This window comes from Pseudonaja textilis, chromosome 3 (genome assembly GCF_049901715.1).
Source record: "Pseudonaja textilis isolate UNSWEBS1 chromosome 3, rPseTex1.2, whole genome shotgun sequence".
NCBI lineage: Eukaryota > Metazoa > Chordata > Lepidosauria > Squamata > Elapidae > Pseudonaja > Pseudonaja textilis.
In genome coordinates this window covers 190,390,652-190,409,004 of record NC_141992.1, presented here as the reverse complement: position 1 = coordinate 190,409,004, position 18,353 = coordinate 190,390,652, and the positions used below count along the sequence as shown (strand labels likewise).

Here is an 18,353-nt window from a genome sequence, read left to right as displayed (position 1 = left end):
AGAGATGAAGAACAGCTGAGAGATGATTACAGAACATCTTTGGATATTGTAAAAGCAAGATCATCAGCTTACTATCTAGCATATTGGTATAAGACACACTTTCAGTTGTTTAATGAGAGGGCTCATAATAAGGCCAACCTATTCTGCAAGTAGATAAATAGGTACCACTTTGGTGGGGAGGTAACAGTGTTCCATTCACCTCAGCCTGTAGTCATGCTGGCCACATACACGGAAGTGTCTTCAGACAACGCTATCTCCCTTGAGTGAGAAATAGAGATGATCAGCACCCTCTAAAGTTGGACACGACTGGATAGTGGAAACCTTTACCTTTCTATACTCCAAAGCACCTGAAAGCAGGACAAGAAGTAATGGATGAAAACTTATCAAGAACTAAAACTATGGAAAAAATTTCCTGACAGTAAGAACAATTAATCAGTGGAATTAATCTTTCAGAAGTTGTGGGTTCTCCATCATTGGAGGTTTTAAAGAACAGATTGGATGGACATTTGTCCGGAAGGACTCCTGCTTGAGCAAGGAGATAGACTAGAAGACCTCCAAGGTCCCTTCCCACCTTGTTACTCTATGTTCTAGAACATATTCTTAAAAGATCTGGATGTGCTCACCAGCATAAAAAATGTGGTGTGGCTATAGGCAGGCCATTTGTATCTTAATTTCAGTTGTCCATGCTGCATGTTCCATCAAGAAGAGCCAGCATAATTTTATAGCTCATTTGGACAATATAATAAATAAAGCAGCCCAGCTTGTTATAATGATGCTCTCTGCTGGAAGTTTGATAAAATTATCTGCATTAACAAATGTCAAGGGGGAAGGAGGAGGAGGAGGAGGAGGAGGAGGAGGAGGAACAGTCTGAAATATTAGCCTATCATCTGAGAGAATAGAAGCAATGCTATATTCCGTTGAGAATCATTATTGCTCACTCCATCTAAACGTTTCGAGAAACTGCACAGAGCTTTTTTCTGGTGAATGTTGATGGCTTTTGCTAAAGTCTTCAGTTCTTTAAAATACCTGATTTTTGTACAAGTGGTTGTCCTGCTGTCTGGGTTGCTGATGGATTGCATATCGAAACACTTTACTGAACACTAGAATAAAAGACTTTTTTTTTGTCTAAGTGTAATATATTGTTACAGTATGTCAGGATAAATTTAAGAGTTCTGATAACATGAAGACCAATGTATTGTTGATGCAAATTCACCTTCAATAGCAATAGCACTTAGATTTATATACTGCTTCGTAGTACTTTGATAACCTCTTTGAATGGTTAACACATTCAGCATATTGTCTGTCATGCCCCTGATAGAGACTGACTCTGAGGGAGAGGAGGAACAGCCAACAGGGAGTGGAAGTGTGGCTCCAGAGGTTGTGGAGGAGGCTGGGGAAGGGCAGAGGCCGGCTGGGCAGTCAGAGGAAGACCCAGGCCCATCCTCTCTCCATCCTAGGGCACACAGGGAAGAGAGGATATGGGAGAGACGTAGTCTATTTGGGAGGAGAGGGCCTTGATCCTCTTCAGGGGCTGCAGCTGTGACAACTGAATAAGAGGATGGACCTGTGTACGGTTGAACGCTGGAAACAAAGCGTGGAAATATCTCTAGTTTATGGTTCCTCTCTGAGTTTGGCGTCCTTCCCAGTGTGTGTTATCTGTGGACATCCTCCAGCCCTTATCTTGCCTGGTTTGTGTGGCTTTTTCTCTTCTTGTAACTGTTTGTGTAGGAGTTTTTTGGTTTCCGTCAAGAATATTTGGAGCTTGGAAGCACAGTGAAGGAATAAAAGGGGCTTCCTCTGTTTTCTGTGACTGTGTTTGTTTTGTATCCCACCCTGGGTCATCACATTGTCCCTAAAAATCTGGGTCCTCATTTTACTGACCTCGGAAGGTTGGAAGGCTGAATCAACCTTGAGCCAGTAAGAATTGAACTTCTGGCAGCTGGCAGACAGCAGAAGTAGCCTGCAATATTGCATTCTAAGCACTGTGCCACCACGGCTCTTCAAGGTACGAATCAGCTGCTATTCCTCTACTGCTCATAATTCCCATTAAAAAAGCAAAAATCATGCGTGAAGTTACAATAAAAGGACCCTGAGGATTTTACTCAACTAGTCATTGCTGACTCTAAAAGGCTGTGCTCATCTCCATTTCAAGGTCACTGAGCCAGCGCACTCTGAAGACATTTCCACAGCCATGTGGCCAGCATGACATCACAGAACGCTGCTACCTTCCCACCAAAGTGGTACCTATTATCTACTCACATTTGCATGTTTTTCGAACTGGTAGGTTGGCAGGAGCTGAGGTGAGGATGAGAACTCACCCCATCAAATGGCGCTTGGATCTCGAACCTGAGCTGCTGGCTTTCCCATCTTAACCTCTGAGCCACAGCGCCACCCGTGAACATTACACATAATCCTTAATTTACAACTATCACATTTTCAGTGCCATTGTAACTTTGAACAGTCACTAAATGAACTGTTGTAAGTCGAGGATTAGCTGTAGTTCGTCGTTCATCGTGTTGTGAAACTTCAGCCATAGTTTTAGCAGGCTTTATGAACCAGGCAACCTTGTAGAAATGTCATAAAACTTACTTGCTTGGACATAGTCATGTATATGCACACAAGAATTACGTTGTGTTAACCTCGGTTTCAGTATGTTAGATAAACACCGCAATTAAGTGAAATATTGTAGTTTTACAAAGGCTATTTATGAGGCAATGCAGGTTTTTCTTTCATTTCTTTGTTTGAATATGATCTGTTGAGTAAGCTAAGATATCCTGGCCTAGGCAGAACCCTTAAGTAGGAAGATTCTATTAGTTATGATAATTGCAGCAGTATTGTTAAGACATACAAAGATGGAGAAATTTTGGAACGCCCACAACCAGGAAGTGGATTGTGAAGATGGCTAAATTAGCAGAGGTGGCAGAAGTGACCTATTTGGCCAAGGACGAAATAATAAGTACCTTTAACAAAAGACTGGAAACCTTGTATAGATTTTTGCTGAAAATGGAAAAAAGTGAAATGGTGATTTCTGGATTTGATGATTGAAAAAGGATTAAATAAAAAGATGAAGGGATTATTGTACTGTTAAAGAGGGAGGAGGAATAAGGATTTTTTTAACTCCAGTAAAGAAAGGCAGAAGTTTCTTCCTTAATTATCTCCCCCCTTTCTTGAATTGTGTTGTTTTCTGCAATTTTTCTTTGTCCTTTCTCTCTCTTTCTTTTATATATTTTTGAATTTGTCTTCCAATCTCTCTCCCTCTCCTCCTTCTCTTTCTCACAGACAGACAGACAGAACAACAGAGATGGAAAGCACATATACACAACTAAGTAGTGGCTAGTTGTTAATGGTCAAGCATTTAGCCAAGAAAAAGCCAAACATTTTGTAATTTAGTGCAGAGAGTGAACCTACCCACTAAAATATAGCACTACGTGAGAACTAGACAACAATAGTGGTTAAAAGCACTGGACAGAAATACAGAGATTTGAAGTTCTGGTCTCACTTTAAACATGAAACCTGCTGGGTGATTTTGGACCAGTCCTTCAACTTTCAGCCAGAAGGAGGCGAGAGTAAAGCACTTTTGAAATCGTTGCAAGAAAACTTAGAGGGACTTATCCATACGGTCACCACAACTGACTCAAAAGAACACACACACAAACACACACACAACCCCCTCCCAACAGTAGTTTATTTGCTCATTTATGGTATGCATGCTACCCAAAGCTCCGTCCACCAGCTGAAAAGTTCTAGCATTCGCATAATGAAGACATTTCTGAAAACAGTGCATGAATCAAACCTCAGCCAAAGCAATTTCACCAAGCCATAAAGCAAATTTTGATGGCTGCTATCATGATTGGGAGACAAAGTGTGACCTTGATGTTTGGAAAGGAGGAGTATAATCTGGGATGTCTCCTTCCTCGTGTACATTTCAGGGGACAGCTGACAAACCTCAATAACTCTCTCTCTCTCTCTTTCTCCCTCCCTCTGCCCCTCTCTTGGTCTGCCTCTCTCTTGGTCTCCCTCCCTCCCTCCTTCCCTCCCTCTCCCACTCTCTTAGTCTCTCTCTCTCTCCCTCCCTCCCTCCCTCCCTCCCTCTCCTGCTCTCTCGGTCTCTCTCTCTCCCCTCTCTCTTGGTCTTTCTCTCTCTCTCTCCTCCCTCCTTCCCTCCCTCCCCTCTCTCTTGGTCTGTCTCTCCCTCCCTCCCTCCCTCTCCCACTCTCTTAGTCTCTCTCTCTCTCTCCCTCCCTCCCCCCTCTCTTGGTCTGTCTCTCTGTCTCCCTCCCTCCCTCCCTCCCTCCCTCCCTTCCTCTACTGCTCTCTTGGTCTCTCTCTCTCTCTCTCTCCCTCCCTCCCTCCCTCTCCTGCTCTCTCGGTCTCTCTCTCTCTCCCCTCTCTTGGTCTTTCTCTCTCTCTCTCTCCCTCCCTCCTTCCCTCCTCCCCCTCTCTCTTGGTCTTTCTCTCTCTCTCTCTCCCTCCTCCCTCCTCCCCCTCTCTCTTGGTCTGTCTCTCTGTCTCTCCCTCCTCCCTCCCTCTCCCACTCTCTTAGTCTCTCTCTCTCTCTCTCTCCCTCCCTCCCTCCCCTTCTCTCTTGGTCTCTCTCTCTCTCTCTCTCTCTCCCTCCCTCCTCCCTTCCTCTCCTGCTCTCTTGGTCTCTCTCTCTCTCTCCCTCCCTCCCTCCCTCCCTTCCTCTCCTGCTCTCTTGGTCTCCCTCTCTCTCTCTCTCCCTCCTCCCTCTCCTGCTCTCTCGGTCTCTCTCTCTCTCCCCCTCTCTTGGTCTTTCTCTCTCTCTCTCTCCCTCCCTCCTTCCCTCCCTCCCCTCTCTCTTGGTCTGTCTCTCTGTCTCTCCCTCCTCCCTCCCTCTCCCAGTCTCTTAGTCTCTCTCTCTCTCTCTACCTCCCTCCTCCCTCCCTCCCCTTCTCTCTTGGTCTCTCTCTCTCTCTTTCTCTCTCCCTCCCTCCCTCCCTTCCTCTCCTGCTCTCTTGGTCTCTCTCTCTCTCTCTCTCTCTCCCTCCCTCCCTCCCTCCCTCCCTTCCTCTCCTGCTCTCTTGGTCTCCCTCTCTCCCTCCCTCCCTCCCTCCTCTCTCCTGCTCTCTTGGTCTCTCTCTCTCTCTCCCCCCCCCTCTCTCTTGGTCTTTCTCTCTCTCTCCCTCCCTCCCTCCTTCCCTCCCTCCCCTCTCTCTTGGTCTGTCTCTCTGTCTCTCCCTCCCTCCCTCCCTCCCCTCTCTCTCTGTGTCAGTGGTGGGATTCAATTTTTTTTTGCTACTGGTTCTGTGGGTGTGGCTTGGTGGGTGTGGCTTGGCATAGTGAGCGTGACAGGGGAAGGATACTGTAAAATCCCCGTTCCCTCCCCACCCCACTAACCTGCTTTCCAGCTCTGTTCTCCTGTGCAGGGCAACAAAAGAAGACACAGCCAGTCAGATGGGACTCAGGAGGCAGAGAAGAGATGGGGGCAGGGCCAGTCAGAAGTGGGATTTGCTGGTTCTGCAAACTACTCAAAATTTCCGCTACCGGTTCTCCAGAACTGGTCAGAACTTGCTGAATACCACTTCTGGTGTGTGTGTGTGAGAGAGAGAGAGAGAGAGGGGGAGCTGCAAATCTGTGGGTATGGCTTTTTAAGAGATGAACTTATTCGTGATAAAATAGTTCTAGGTGTCATTAGTGAAAGCACACACCAACTGCCTTTTGAGGGGACATAATTTAAGTTTACAGGCAGCACTTGAGGTATGTCGCACCACAGAACTTACTGACAAACGGATGAAAGCTTTGCAACAGGATAAACAGATTGACAGGGTCAATGCAGCCTCCAAACAACAGCTAAGGATGAAGAACCACCGCCACAAATGCCAGCACAAAATTCATCAACACAACTCTCTCTCTCCCCCCGCCCTCTCTCTCCGTGTGTGTGTGTGTGTGAGAGAGAGAGAGAGAGAGAGAGAGAAAGAGAGAGAACACAATTAGAATTCTGTCTGAAATCCACCTTTGTTTCCTAAGAGACGGAAATTGCAAGTTTATGTAACAAGTCACTGCTTTATTAAAGACTATTAATTTTTTTTTTTTTTTTTTGCCAAGGGCCAGTTTCCTTTCTGTGTATGTCATTTTGGGTTCCATAACAGATGGAAAGCATTATATAGATGTACTGGGGAAAAAAGAGATAGAGAATAAATAATCCCGACCCACAAGCAAACGTTTAATAGATTCTGGATTTCTCCTAACAGTGGGCCGTTTTAGCTTATCGATCTATTTTTCCTCACTTGGCCATAAGCAAAATGATTAGGATCATTTTTTATATATTTACTGTTATGTCTTAGAGATTTCACAATGTTTTGTAACTATTCCCAGAGGGAGGGAAAGTATGAAACACCTTCCTCACCCCTTTAGAAGAAAAATAACATAAACTTTCTCCTTTGCTATTTATTCTCCAAAAGCGGCTTCAAAAGTTATCCAGTACAGTGATTTCTTTTAGAAAACTTGGTTTAGCTGAAACCAGACTCAATTTAATTTCATTTAAATGTGGAATTAAACATGATAAATACTCCTATCGCATTAAATTAAATTAAATATGATAAATAGGGGTACTTTTATCACATTAAAAATAAATAAGGTTCCAAAGCCTTGGACTGAACCCAACAGCTAATGAGTCTGTTCTGAACATGGATGTTTGCTGCCTCCCTGTGGCTAAAGTGAATTGTTTCATTTTTGGAAACGAATCTGTATGAAATGAGAAGAATAAAGCATAAAGATGCTTTGGTCTTTTGGTTTCGTATTGTTTTCCTCTCTTCCGTGCATGGACATGAAAACCTTAATAGTTCTTTTTAATTAATTAAATCATGCTGCCCTTATCTGAAATCCTGCTGCCCTTGTCTGCTTGAGCAGGAGGCTAGATTAGAAGCCCCCCAAGGCAGTGGTATAATTCAAACATTTTTACTACCGGTTCTGTGGGTGTGGCTTGGTGGGCGTGGCATGGTATGGCTTGGTGGCTGTGCCTTGGTGGGCATGGCAGGGGAAGAATACTGCAAAATCCCCATTCCCTCCCCACTCCTGGGGGAAGGTTACTGCAAAATCCCCATTCCCTCCCCATCTCACTAACCTGCTTTCCAGCTCCGTTCTCCTGTGCAGGGCAACAAAAGAAGACCCAACCAATCAGCTGGGACTCGGGAGGCAGCAAATAGATAAGAGCGGGGCCAGTCAGAGGTGGTATTTGCCGGTTCTCCAAACTACCCAAAATTTCCACTACTGGTTCTCCAGAACTGATCAGAACCTGCTGAACACCACCTCTGCCCTTCTAGGTTCCTTCCAACTCTATTCTACTCACTAACTATAAGTAGTCCGCAATTTACAACCGCAATTGGGATTCGAAAATTCATCCTTACTTGGCATGATCATTAAGTGAGGCCTCCTAAGACTGCATGTGATTTTATGACCTTCTTTTGATGTGGTTGTTAAGCAAGAGAGTTGCCAAGTGCCTAGGTGTCATGTGACTGGGGAGATGCTATGAGGGTCTTAAATAAATCACATTTTTCAACATTATATCCCACTTTCTCACAAAATAAGACCCAACCGGAAAATAAGCCCTAGCATGATTTTTCAGTATGCTCGTAATATAAGCCCTACCCCCAGATAAGCTTCAGTTAAGATCCTCAGCCAGACGGATGCATTTAGTACCATATTTCTTCTAAAATAAGACCTAAGCAGAAAATAAGCCCTAATGCATCTTTTGGAGCAAAAGTTAATATAAGACCCACTCTTATTTTCAGAGAAACCCAGTTGTAACTTCGAATGGTCATTAAGCAAATGGTCTTAAATTGAGGATTGTGCTTCCAGGTAGTCCTTGACTTACAGAAGTTCATTTAGTGACCGTTTGAAATGACAACGGCACTGAAAAGAGTGACTGACGACTGTTTTTCACACAATGATCGCAGCATCTCCATGGTCACGTGATCAAAATCCAGATGCTTGGCAATTGACTCGTATTTATGACAACTTTAGTATCCTGGGGTCACGAGATCCCCTTTTGTGACCTTCTGATAAGCAAAGTCAACGGAGAAGCTAAGATTCATTTAACATCCGGGTTACTAACATAACCACTAAAGTGATCCACTTAACAACTGTGACCAGAGAAGTCGTAAAATAGGGCGAAACTTTTTAAACAGCTGTCTCCCTTAAGCAACAGAAATTGTGGGCTCAACTGTAGTCATAAGTCAAGGACTACCTGTATTTTGGGGGATAACATTGGATCCTTGGCTTAACAAGAACCTTTCTCTCTCTCTCTCTTCTGCCCCAACTCTTTTAGAGAACTGCTGGTAGAAAGAACACCTGGTAATATTTCCTTTCCCCTCTTCTCTCGTCCTCCAGATTTCTGATTGTGCTGGGATGCCTGATTTTAGCAGTGCTGACCACTTTTGGAGAATACGAAAAGGCTTCTGGATATTGGCTGTTGCTTTTGGTAAGCATAGATGGGCTTATTGCAAAGTTATTGTTGATATCCTTGTTCTGCCGAGGCAACTGGGACAGGGTTCCTTCCCTTGAAGGAGTTTAATACCTTTAATTTATTTGTCCAATTTGTATGGCCACACATTTCACCCAAAGTGGCTCTGAGTGGCATACAACAAAACCAAATCTGTAGACATTCTCACTCCTCCAGGAGGCAACTGGACTTCCTTGCTTTTCTTTTCTTTTCAAGACATTTTGCTTCTCAGCTTCTTCAGCTCTGACTGGATAGTGGGGGAATGGAAGGATTCATATTATTTAGGAAAAAACAAGAAAGCCCAGTTGCCTCCTGAAAAAGCACCACTGGGGCAATAAAACCAAGTATTAAAAACTTTTTGCAATCTCATTAAAACAATCCACCTGGATAAAACAAGACCATGACAGGGGAAATATTTACATGCAGTACAAGTAGAATTCAGGCTACCTATTTGATCCTGAGGCTTTCTGGGGAAGAAGAAAAAAATAAAACCTCTCACATTTTGAGAGCTTTACAGAAGGTCGTTGGGGTGATCTAACTTCATTTAGGAGGGAGGATGATCCAGAAGGCGGATGCAGTGGCCAAATTGGCTCGCTTCCTAGATCCCATCAGGTAGAACCCTTCTGTGGGTGAGACCTGCTGGAGGGGGATAAATGTAATCACGAAGAGAAGATCCCTGAGATGACATAGCACGTGCCACATCAAGTTTTCAAGGTCAAAGCCAGCACATTAAATTCAGTAGTGGGATTTTAAAAAAGTTAGTACTGGTTCTGTGGGCATGGCGTGCCATGGAGGGCGTGGCATGGTGTAGCTTGGTGGGCGTGGCAGGGGAAGGATACTGCAAAATCTCCATTCCGTCCCCACCCCACTAACCTGCTTTCCAGCTCCTTTCTCCTGTGCAGGGCAACAAAAGACCCAGCCGATCAGCTGGGACTCAGGAGGCAGAGAATAGATGGAGGCGGGGCCAGTCAGAAGTGTTATTTGCCAGTTCTCCGAACTACTCAAAATTTCCGCTACCGGTTCTCCAGAACTGGTCAGAACCTACCGAATGCCACCTCTGCTTGAATTGGACTTGGAAGCAAACTGTCAACCAAGGCAGGTCACAGAGCAGAGAGCAAGATGTATCTATCTAAGGACCCACATATATCTGCTTATACCACCACACTTTATATCTACTGAAGCTTCTGGGTACACTTTCAAGGACAGTGCCAGGTACAGCCTACTGCAGTAGTCTATTCAGGAGGTGACCAAGACATGAGTGACTGAGAACAGAACCTCATAGTCCCAGAAACAGGTTCAACTGGCACACAACATCAAGTTGCATAAAGGCCCTCCTGGCTACCACTCCCACCTGCTATTTAAAGATCAGAGGTACCCCCAGATTGCACACCGGCTGTGTTTGGAGTTGTGTCACCCCATTCATAACCAACAACGTTCTAATTCTCGATGGCTTTATAATACCTTGGTAAGACCACTGCTGGAATACTGTGTCCAGTTTTGGTCTCCACAATATAAAAAAGGATGTTGAGACTCTGGAAACAATGCAGAGAAGAGCCTAAAATTAAGGGACTGGAGGCTAAAACATATAAAGGACGTTTGCTGGAATTGGGTATGTCTAGTTTAATGAAAAGAAGGACTACTGGGTGACAGGATAGCAATGTTCCAATAGCTAAGGGGTTGTCCCAAAGGTGTTTTTTTCAGGAGGCAACTGGACTTTTTGGTTTTTTTTTTTAAAGACCTTTCGCTTCTCATCCAAAAAGCTTCTTCCGTTCTGACAGAATAGTGGGGGAATGGAAGGATTTATATTTCTTGCAGACAGCTGGTCATTTGCATCCTTTTGGAGGGTTGTTGAAGCACTTGGACACCAGGGGCACTACTCAGGTGACCCTGAAGGTCCAGATAAACCTCCAGGTGCTTCAACGACCCTCTAAAAGGATGCAAATGACCAGCTGCCTACAAGGAATATCAATCCTTCCATTCCCCCACTATCCCATCAGAACTGAAGAAGCTTCTTGGATGAGAAGTGAAATGTCTTCAAAAGAAAAAACAAGAAAGAAAGTCCAGTTGCCTCCTGAAAAAGCACCTTTGGGACAACCACAACCTGGATGACTGAGAATCTCTACAGACTTCTATCTCAGGGACTGCTACAAAGAAAAGGGAGTCAAGCTATTCTCCAAAGCACCAGAGGGTAGGACAAGAAGCAATGGGTGGAAACTAATCAAGGAAAGAACTAGCCTAGGACTAAGGAGAAATTTCCTGACAGTGAGAACAATTGATCAGTGGAATAGCTTGCCTCCAGAAGTTGTGAATGCTCTATCACGGCAGGTTTTTAAGAAGAGATTGGACAACCATTTGTCTGAAGTGGTGTAAGGATTCCTGCCTGAGCATGGGATTGGACTAGAAGACCTTCAAAGGTCCCTTCCAACTCTGTGAAAACTCAAAACCACTTGCCAGGGTTTAATTGAAGATTTTATAATCTAGTATAGGTGGTGAAGAGCAACTCTAAATGGCTGGCTGGATGATAAAAGAACACAAGTATTTCTGCTTCAAGAATGCATTGATTAAGTACTCTTTTAATGGATCGTTCTGACCCAAGACTTTCCAAGACATGGATGGTATTGAGTGCTCTAGATGATAAAAAAAAGAAAGCCAGCCATGAGTAAAATCTTTGCATGAATGGGCAAATTAGCAGGAGCGAGCAGCCTCTAAAATTGGCTATATCGCTTTGCCAAAGAAGCAACCCCATCTAACAGAGGTTGGCTGTGTCACTGGGATCCCATAGACAGTCTCCTCTATTAATGAAATGTGGGGGTTAATTGGACATTTTAGGAAGAAAAGAGATCGCAAGGGCATGCTGTAATAGCCAGAGGTCCACTCTTCAATGCTTAGCCTCTCCAGTTAATAAGCTCAGATGGCCACCTCTGCTCCTGCCCTTGGAGAGCTATTGCATTAGAGCAGACAGTCCCGGATGGAGTAGTCTTTCTTGATGTAAGGGACTTCATTGGTTTCCAGTAGAAGTGGACAAAATAGGTCAGAATCAAAATGTCCTGCTCTTGAAGGCTTGTTCCTGGCTTGCTGGAAATGCTCTGTTATCGGAGAAAGCATTTCCCAACCTTACTAGAAAATGCTGTGAGGTCAGAATCGGTCAAATCAACCTTAGAGGATGTCTTCTATGATTGGAAATTTAGTGGAAAGATTCCATGGTTGGAATGGACCATCTCAACTTTTCTAGAAGGGTTCTAGGCTTGAAATGGACTGTGATGACCTAGGACGTGGCATGAAGGCAACACAATCAGATAAGCAATAAGAGTCCCTTTATTATCTCCAACTTTGCCCCCAATTTCCAGGTTACCTTCTGGCTGGAGAAAAACTCTCCCAGGAACAGCCTTTGGGCTGCAGAGAATCAAGTCCAAAACATGAGCAACACAAACTGTAACGTAAAGTCCAAACAAGCCAAACTGAAGTAATTAGTTGGCAGGGCAGGAGCAAGAATTCCAGACTTGAAGGACGTCAAAACTCACACAGTTGGGAAGACTCCAGGAACACAGATAAGCCACCACAACACAGGATAAAGTCACGTTTGCTCCCAGCAGCCTGCCGCACACAGCCTGCCTTTCTTATCAACTTTCATTCCCAGGTGTGGCTAATGAAGGGAATCAGGGCCCTTTCCTCCCCCTTAAGCCACGCAACCCACATTGCTCTCTTCTCTGTTCCTCCATGCATGCCCTAGGATGAAGAGAGGGTGGGCCTGGTTCATCCTCTGAACTCCCTCTCCCTTGTTCTATCTCTCCCCTGCTCTGCCCAGCTGGACTGCCCTTCCCCAGCCTCCTCCACATCCAACGGAGCCACCCTCGCACTCCCTGTCAGCTGTCTGGCTTCCTCCTCAGATTCAGACTCTGACAGAGGCATGACATGGGCTCTTTTGAGATGGGACCATTTCTACAGAGGTCAGTGACTCTTCCAGTGACCTTCTCAGACTTTGGAATAGAATATACGAGGGCCAGAATGTTTCAACTTTCCCCATAACTTCAGTTTCCAAAGCAAACTGGATTTTTTTTTTTTCAGGGTAGGCTTGTGAGCTCCAGCAAAGTCTGGAAATGGGTCACCTTAGCATAAGTCCCTGCAGGAGGAGGCAAGAAGGAGCAAGGGATCCAAAAGCACATTAATGCGCCTTGAGTACTAGCATGGGATGTTCCTGAGCACATGCAAAAAGATGGAGCTTGCAACCTGTCATCACGGGTCACGTCTTGCTCACATCGGTATAATTATGGCTAGGAACATATGTCTAAGCATAGAGCAGTGGTCTGGGATGGATAATGGATGAGACCTTGGGACAACCTTGCCTTATGTCTTCTGGAATTGTTGGGAATCCTCAACATCGTTGAATGGGCTTTAAAAAGGTCTCCCCCAATTTGGGTACTTCTGGAGCAAGGGTCCTCCACCCAACAGGTCTATGCCCACCAGGAACCAAGACGCACAAGTGAGGAAAGTCCCATCTGTGCAGAAGTGGGATCCAGGCCACGGGCGAAAACATGCCACTTCCCCAGTCTGCAGAAAAGCTGCCCTCTATGGAACTGGTCCCTGGTCCCTAGAAGGTTAGGGGGTGCTGCTCTAGAGCCAGTTTGGCCTAGTCGTGAAGATGCTGGCTTAGGAACCAGGAAACTAGTGTCAACTTTGGGTTAATCACCAGGAGACGGTGAGTTCTAGTCTCACCTTAGGCATAAAAGCCAGCAGTGTGGCTTTGGGTTAATTACCAGGAGACAATGAGTTCTAGTTCCACCTTAAGCATGAAAGCTGGATGGGTGACTTTGGTCCAATCACCAGCAGACAGTGAGTTCTAGTCCTGCCTTAGGCACAAAAGGCAGCTGGATGACTTTGGGCCAGTCGCTTTATCTCAGCTCAGCTCATCTCACAGGGTTGTTGTTACGAGGACAGTAAGATGAAGAAGTAATAGTAGATATGTCCAGACGTGGTATTCAGCCGGTTCAGACTGTTCTGGCGTACCGGTTGTGGAAATTTTGAGTAGTTCGGAGAAGCGGCAAATACCACCTCTGGTTGGCCCCACCCACCTGTCTCCCCTGTTACCTCTTCTATACTCCCTTGCTTTATAGCTCAGTTGATCCACACAGCAGAGCAGATTGCCGTGCTTCAGCTGAGCTAAATAAAACAGCACAGCTCATCAGCATTGATTCAGAGAGTGGTCTTTGAGCCCAGCACGTGCAAAATGCATGCTGTCAGAACCGGTAGGAAAAAAAAATTTGGAAACCCACCACTGGATATGTCTGTTACCTTCTAACACGTACATTCAAGCAATAATAAAGGCAGGATAAAAACCAAATAAATAAATACTTCTTTGGGACTACTGGCCCCACCAATCCCAGCCCACGGGTTAGATTGACCCATTTGTGAAACATTCTGCTTCCAGCGAGATGCTCCTGATCCAAATAATTTCTTTTGAGCACCTAAGAATGGTTTTATCGAGCGGTTATATATATATTCCTCTCAAAATTTTGTTATTGCAAGTTTTCTCCACCCTCCCCTGTTCTTTCTGATAGGAAACTTTTGCCATTTTCATATTCGGAGCAGAATTTGCCTTAAGGATCTGGGCAGCTGGCTGCTGTTGTCGATACAAGGGATGGCGCGGGAGGCTGAAATTTGCCAGAAAGCCTCTGTGTATGTTGGGTAAGCACGTGAGGCATTAACATCATGGCTTCTTTTCCGAACAGGAGTGGAAAATAAATCAGTTACAGGTTTCTTTTTTGCTCAGAGACACCAAAATAGACTCTGCCATGGTAATGAACCCCCACCATCCATCACTCTTAACTAGAAAAGTTAACACAAAGTGCATTGAGGTGGAAAACCATGCGAAAACAGCATATTTTAAAGACGGTTCTATAAATAGAAGCGTTAACTTGTGGCTTGGATGCTTGATGGCCATGTTGCCACTAGAGGGAACTCAAGGACCACCCAAAATAAATGAATTATATTTTTTCTTTAAAAAGAAAAAAGCCCAGGTCTGATGAGAGAAGTGATTATTTCCTCATTTTGATTTGCATTCTAACTTTTAGAAATGACCTATATGTAGCATTCTAATCCATCAGGGCTTTTCTAGCACAGTGGGGTCACCAACCAGGGGACTACTGATAGTCTGCGAGAAAATGTTGGTGGTCCGCAGAGAAATGTCACTCCCAAAGAATCTCCCAAAGCAATTATCCAGGCTGCGTGGGAACACAAGGCTGCGCCACCCACATGGCCCGCGGGAACACAAGGCTTGCGTCACTTACATTACGAACAACACGAGATAGTGAGGGCAGGGGGAAAAGGCAGAGGGGGGACTTGCCCTACTTGCCCAACGGGGCAAGCTTCTTTCTGCTTCTTTCTTCTTCTGCTTTTGGCTGCACGCAAGGAAAGCAGCAGAAGTCTTTCTTTCTCTCCCCCAAACTCTGACAGAAATGAGTCTTTGGGACCCTGCAAGGCATCCTGCTCCAAGAGGCTGTACCGGCACGAGAAGGCTCACAAAGACTCATTTCTGGTGAAGTTTGGGGGAGAGAAAGAAAGACTTTTGCTGCTTCTGCTGCTTTCCTTGCATGAAGCCAAAAGTCTCTCTCCCCTCCACCCCCCTCTCCCTGAGAACGGAGCTGGAGACGGTATCCTACGATCCCAAATAAAGAATGATCGATTGGTAGGAAAACAGGGTGGGGAATTTTCTTGTAGATTTTTGGGGGGATTTTCCCAGAGTCTCTGGTCCATGGGATTTAAAATTATGAGTTTGGTGGTCCCCAAGGTCCAAAAGGTTGGCAACCCCTGCTCTAGCCCGATTACAACAACCCCATTGGGTAGTGTGAAAGGACAGACTTCCCAAACTTATGGTAAACACTTGTGTTTATTTCCGCCCCTCCCTTCTCGGCCCTCCCCCGTTATCAGGACAAACCATCTGCCAATCCAACCAGAGCTATCAACCAAGCACCCACATTTGAATGAACTGTCATAAATTGAGGACTACCTGTATTGATAAAGTCTAGAAGATATGGAGGTCAGGGATACTCAATCTCTGGTCCGTGGACTGCCACTGGTCCACGATATGCCAGCAACTGGTCTGTGAAAACAAGTGAACTCCCATCTGTCGGTTGCAAGTAGCATGCAAAACCAGGCCCCTTCCCGTCCATGGAAAAAACTTTCTCCAATCCATGGTGCCCCAAAGTTTGGGGGCCACTGGTGTAGGTGATATTATCGTCATCCTAAAACAACTTATGCAGATAAAGCTGCAAACAAGGAAACTATATGAGCCTGAAACATATGTTTTCTTAAATTCCCCTGCTGGCCACCAGCCGAATCAGATGAGGAGGAGATATGGGAGTCAGGGCCATCAAGGCAACCTGACAGCTCCGAGGAAGAAGAAGGAATGGAGCTGGCAGAAAGAGAGAAAAAAAAACAGAGGCAGAACCTGGGCCATCCATCAGCCCTCAGATAGAGAATCAGCAGATCCCAGGTCTGGAGGTGGCTGATTAGGAAGAGAAGGAATAGCTGGGTCCAGTGCCTGATGTGTGGATGCACAGAAGACAAGAGGAGAGGAGAGCAGTGGAAATCTATGGGCCGGTCCTTGGGACCGCTTCTAGCAAAGCCCCACCCTAGCTCTGGGGATAAAAGGCAGGGGGGCAGAGATGAATAGCTGTGCCAGACAACTATTCATCTCCTTACTGGACAGACTTGTGACCCTGTGGTGATACAGGAACTTTTTGCCAGAGCTGCTGGTGCTCCAAATAAAGGAAACATTTAGTTAACTACAGAGGGTTTGTTACATTTGAGAGCCAGATCAGAACAAAGAGCTGTAGAAAATCCATTGCCATTGTTCTCTATGGATACCATCTAGATTTTCAAATGAGTCCTCGGATCTTCATCCTTTCTATGGGCAAGATTTGTTCTCTATCTCTCTCCGCAGATATCTTTGTACTGATCGCCTCTGTCCCAGTGGTAGCTGTTGGCAACCAAGGCAATGTCCTAGCTACATCTCTGAGAAGTCTCCGTTTCCTCCAGATCCTGAGGATGCTGCGTATGGACCGGAGAGGTGGCACCTGGAAGCTTCTGGGATCAGCTATTTGTGCACACAGCAAAGTAAGAAGGGAAGAGATAGGAGAAGAATATTGGTAGCTCAGGGTTGGAGTGGCGCAGTGACCTAGAGGTGGGGCTTTCACCTCACAACCAGGAGGCTGTGAGTTCGATCCTAGGTAGAGGCTGATATTTCTTTCTCTGGGCGCACTGAGAATATATCTGCTGAACAAAACTCCACATTGGCGACAGGGAAGGACATCCGGCCATTACACAGCTCCATCCGGTTGCCCAGACTCCATCCCTCAAGGGATTATGGGATTGATAAAAGAAGGTGATTGGTAGCTCAGGGTTGAACTGCGGAGTCCTCTGTGAACTTGCTTGTTTTCTTGCAGACATTTCATTACCCAACATCATCAGTGCTAGAAGGAGATGGGGAAAGAAAAATAGAATGAAAGCAATGCAGCTGTGAGGGATAAATTGTCCACAAAAGTACCAGGTTGAATGTTCATAGTAGTTTGGGGGGGTCATTGCTAAAGGGCTGGTATAAGAATGGATCCACACATCAAAAGAGCATCTCCTGACAATAAACTTTTGGATCTACTTCATGTTGATCTTTACACGTCAGCATTCTCATTTGCTAACCTTTCATGTCTGTTTAGACGTCAGGGATAGTTCTGAGCAGGAACATTAATTGCTTCTATTTCTTATCCGTGGTAATCACTGAAGATAATCTCTTGTCGTGCCAAAGAGAATGCGAAACAGCTAGCAACGATGTGGGTGAGAAGGTAGACTCGTGAAGAAAGAGGAGGACTTTTTGAGATTCTTGCCCAAAGCAACACAACCTCTTGGGACAACCTTGAGGGGGGTCAGGGTAAATTAATTTAATTAGATTGAATGTTTCATTGCTTATCCAAGCAGCTTTTTCAGAGTGACTGAAGAAACTACTTGGATAATCAGCATAACACTTCAAACAAAAACAAAAAACGGAAAAGAAGACCAGTCGCCATGACTCCACTTCCAAAAAACTCTACCTGGATGGCTGAGAATCTTCATCAACTTACTTTAATTTGCCTAAATTAGGACTCTCATGGTTCGGTTGAGTGTTTTCCTTTTCCTTATGGCAATCTGTTCTCTCTTAGGAGCTCATCACTGCCTGGTACATTGGATTCTTAACCCTTATTCTCTCCTCGTTCCTGGTTTACCTGGTGGAGAAGGACGTGCTTAAAAAAGATGAGGATGGAAAGGAGACCAAAGAGTTTGGGACCTATGCTGACGCCCTCTGGTGGGGACTGGTCAGTATCAACGGTGATCCAGCCGATCTCTTTCAGATCGTTGGTCTGGTCATTGCAGGATTTTTCTACTTTAGGGACTTGCGTGGGCTGTGTTCATAACTGCATTGCTGACCCAGGTCAGTTAGTCCTAGTTGTACAGTCTGCTAGGCCTGGGTAGTGTTAGTGCTGATGCAGGCGGGTCTGTGTGTTTTATGATTTGACTTAGAGTGGATACCCAAGTAATGAGTGAATTTTGCAACCGAAATTCCTGTAGATGCAGTCGTTGGGTAGTATTGGTTACAGGTAAGAGGAAGGAAAAGAAAGGAAAGGAAAGGAAAGGAAAGGAAAGGAAAGGAAAGGAGGAAGGAGATGGATGGGAGGGAGGGAGGGTTAGAGAAGGAATGGAGATGGGTGGGGGAAGAAGGAAGGAAGGAAGGAAGGAAGGAAGGAAGGAAGGAAGGAAGGAAGGAAGAAAGAAAGAAGGAAAGGAAAGAAAGAAGGAAGGAAGGAAGGAAAGAAAAGAAAGAAAGAAAAAGAAGAAAGAAGAAGATGGATGGGTGGGAGGGGTAAAA

General features: G+C 45.2%; 1 protein-coding gene across 2 annotated transcripts in view; it reads left to right on the top strand.

Moving 5' to 3' along the window:
• The window catches only part of KCNQ3 (potassium voltage-gated channel subfamily Q member 3), a 162,198-nt gene that overhangs the window by 111,665 nt on the left and 32,180 nt on the right, over positions 1-18,353 (top strand). For both annotated transcript variants that reach the window (XM_087931720.1, XM_087931719.1), the window contains exons 2-5: positions 8,350-8,440; positions 14,017-14,143; positions 16,401-16,573; positions 17,650-17,802. In XM_087931720.1, coding sequence (XP_087787846.1) covers positions 8,350-8,440; positions 14,017-14,143; positions 16,401-16,573; positions 17,650-17,802 — 544 coding nt within the window. The remainder of the gene's footprint in view (positions 1-8,349; positions 8,441-14,016; positions 14,144-16,400; positions 16,574-17,649; positions 17,803-18,353) is intronic.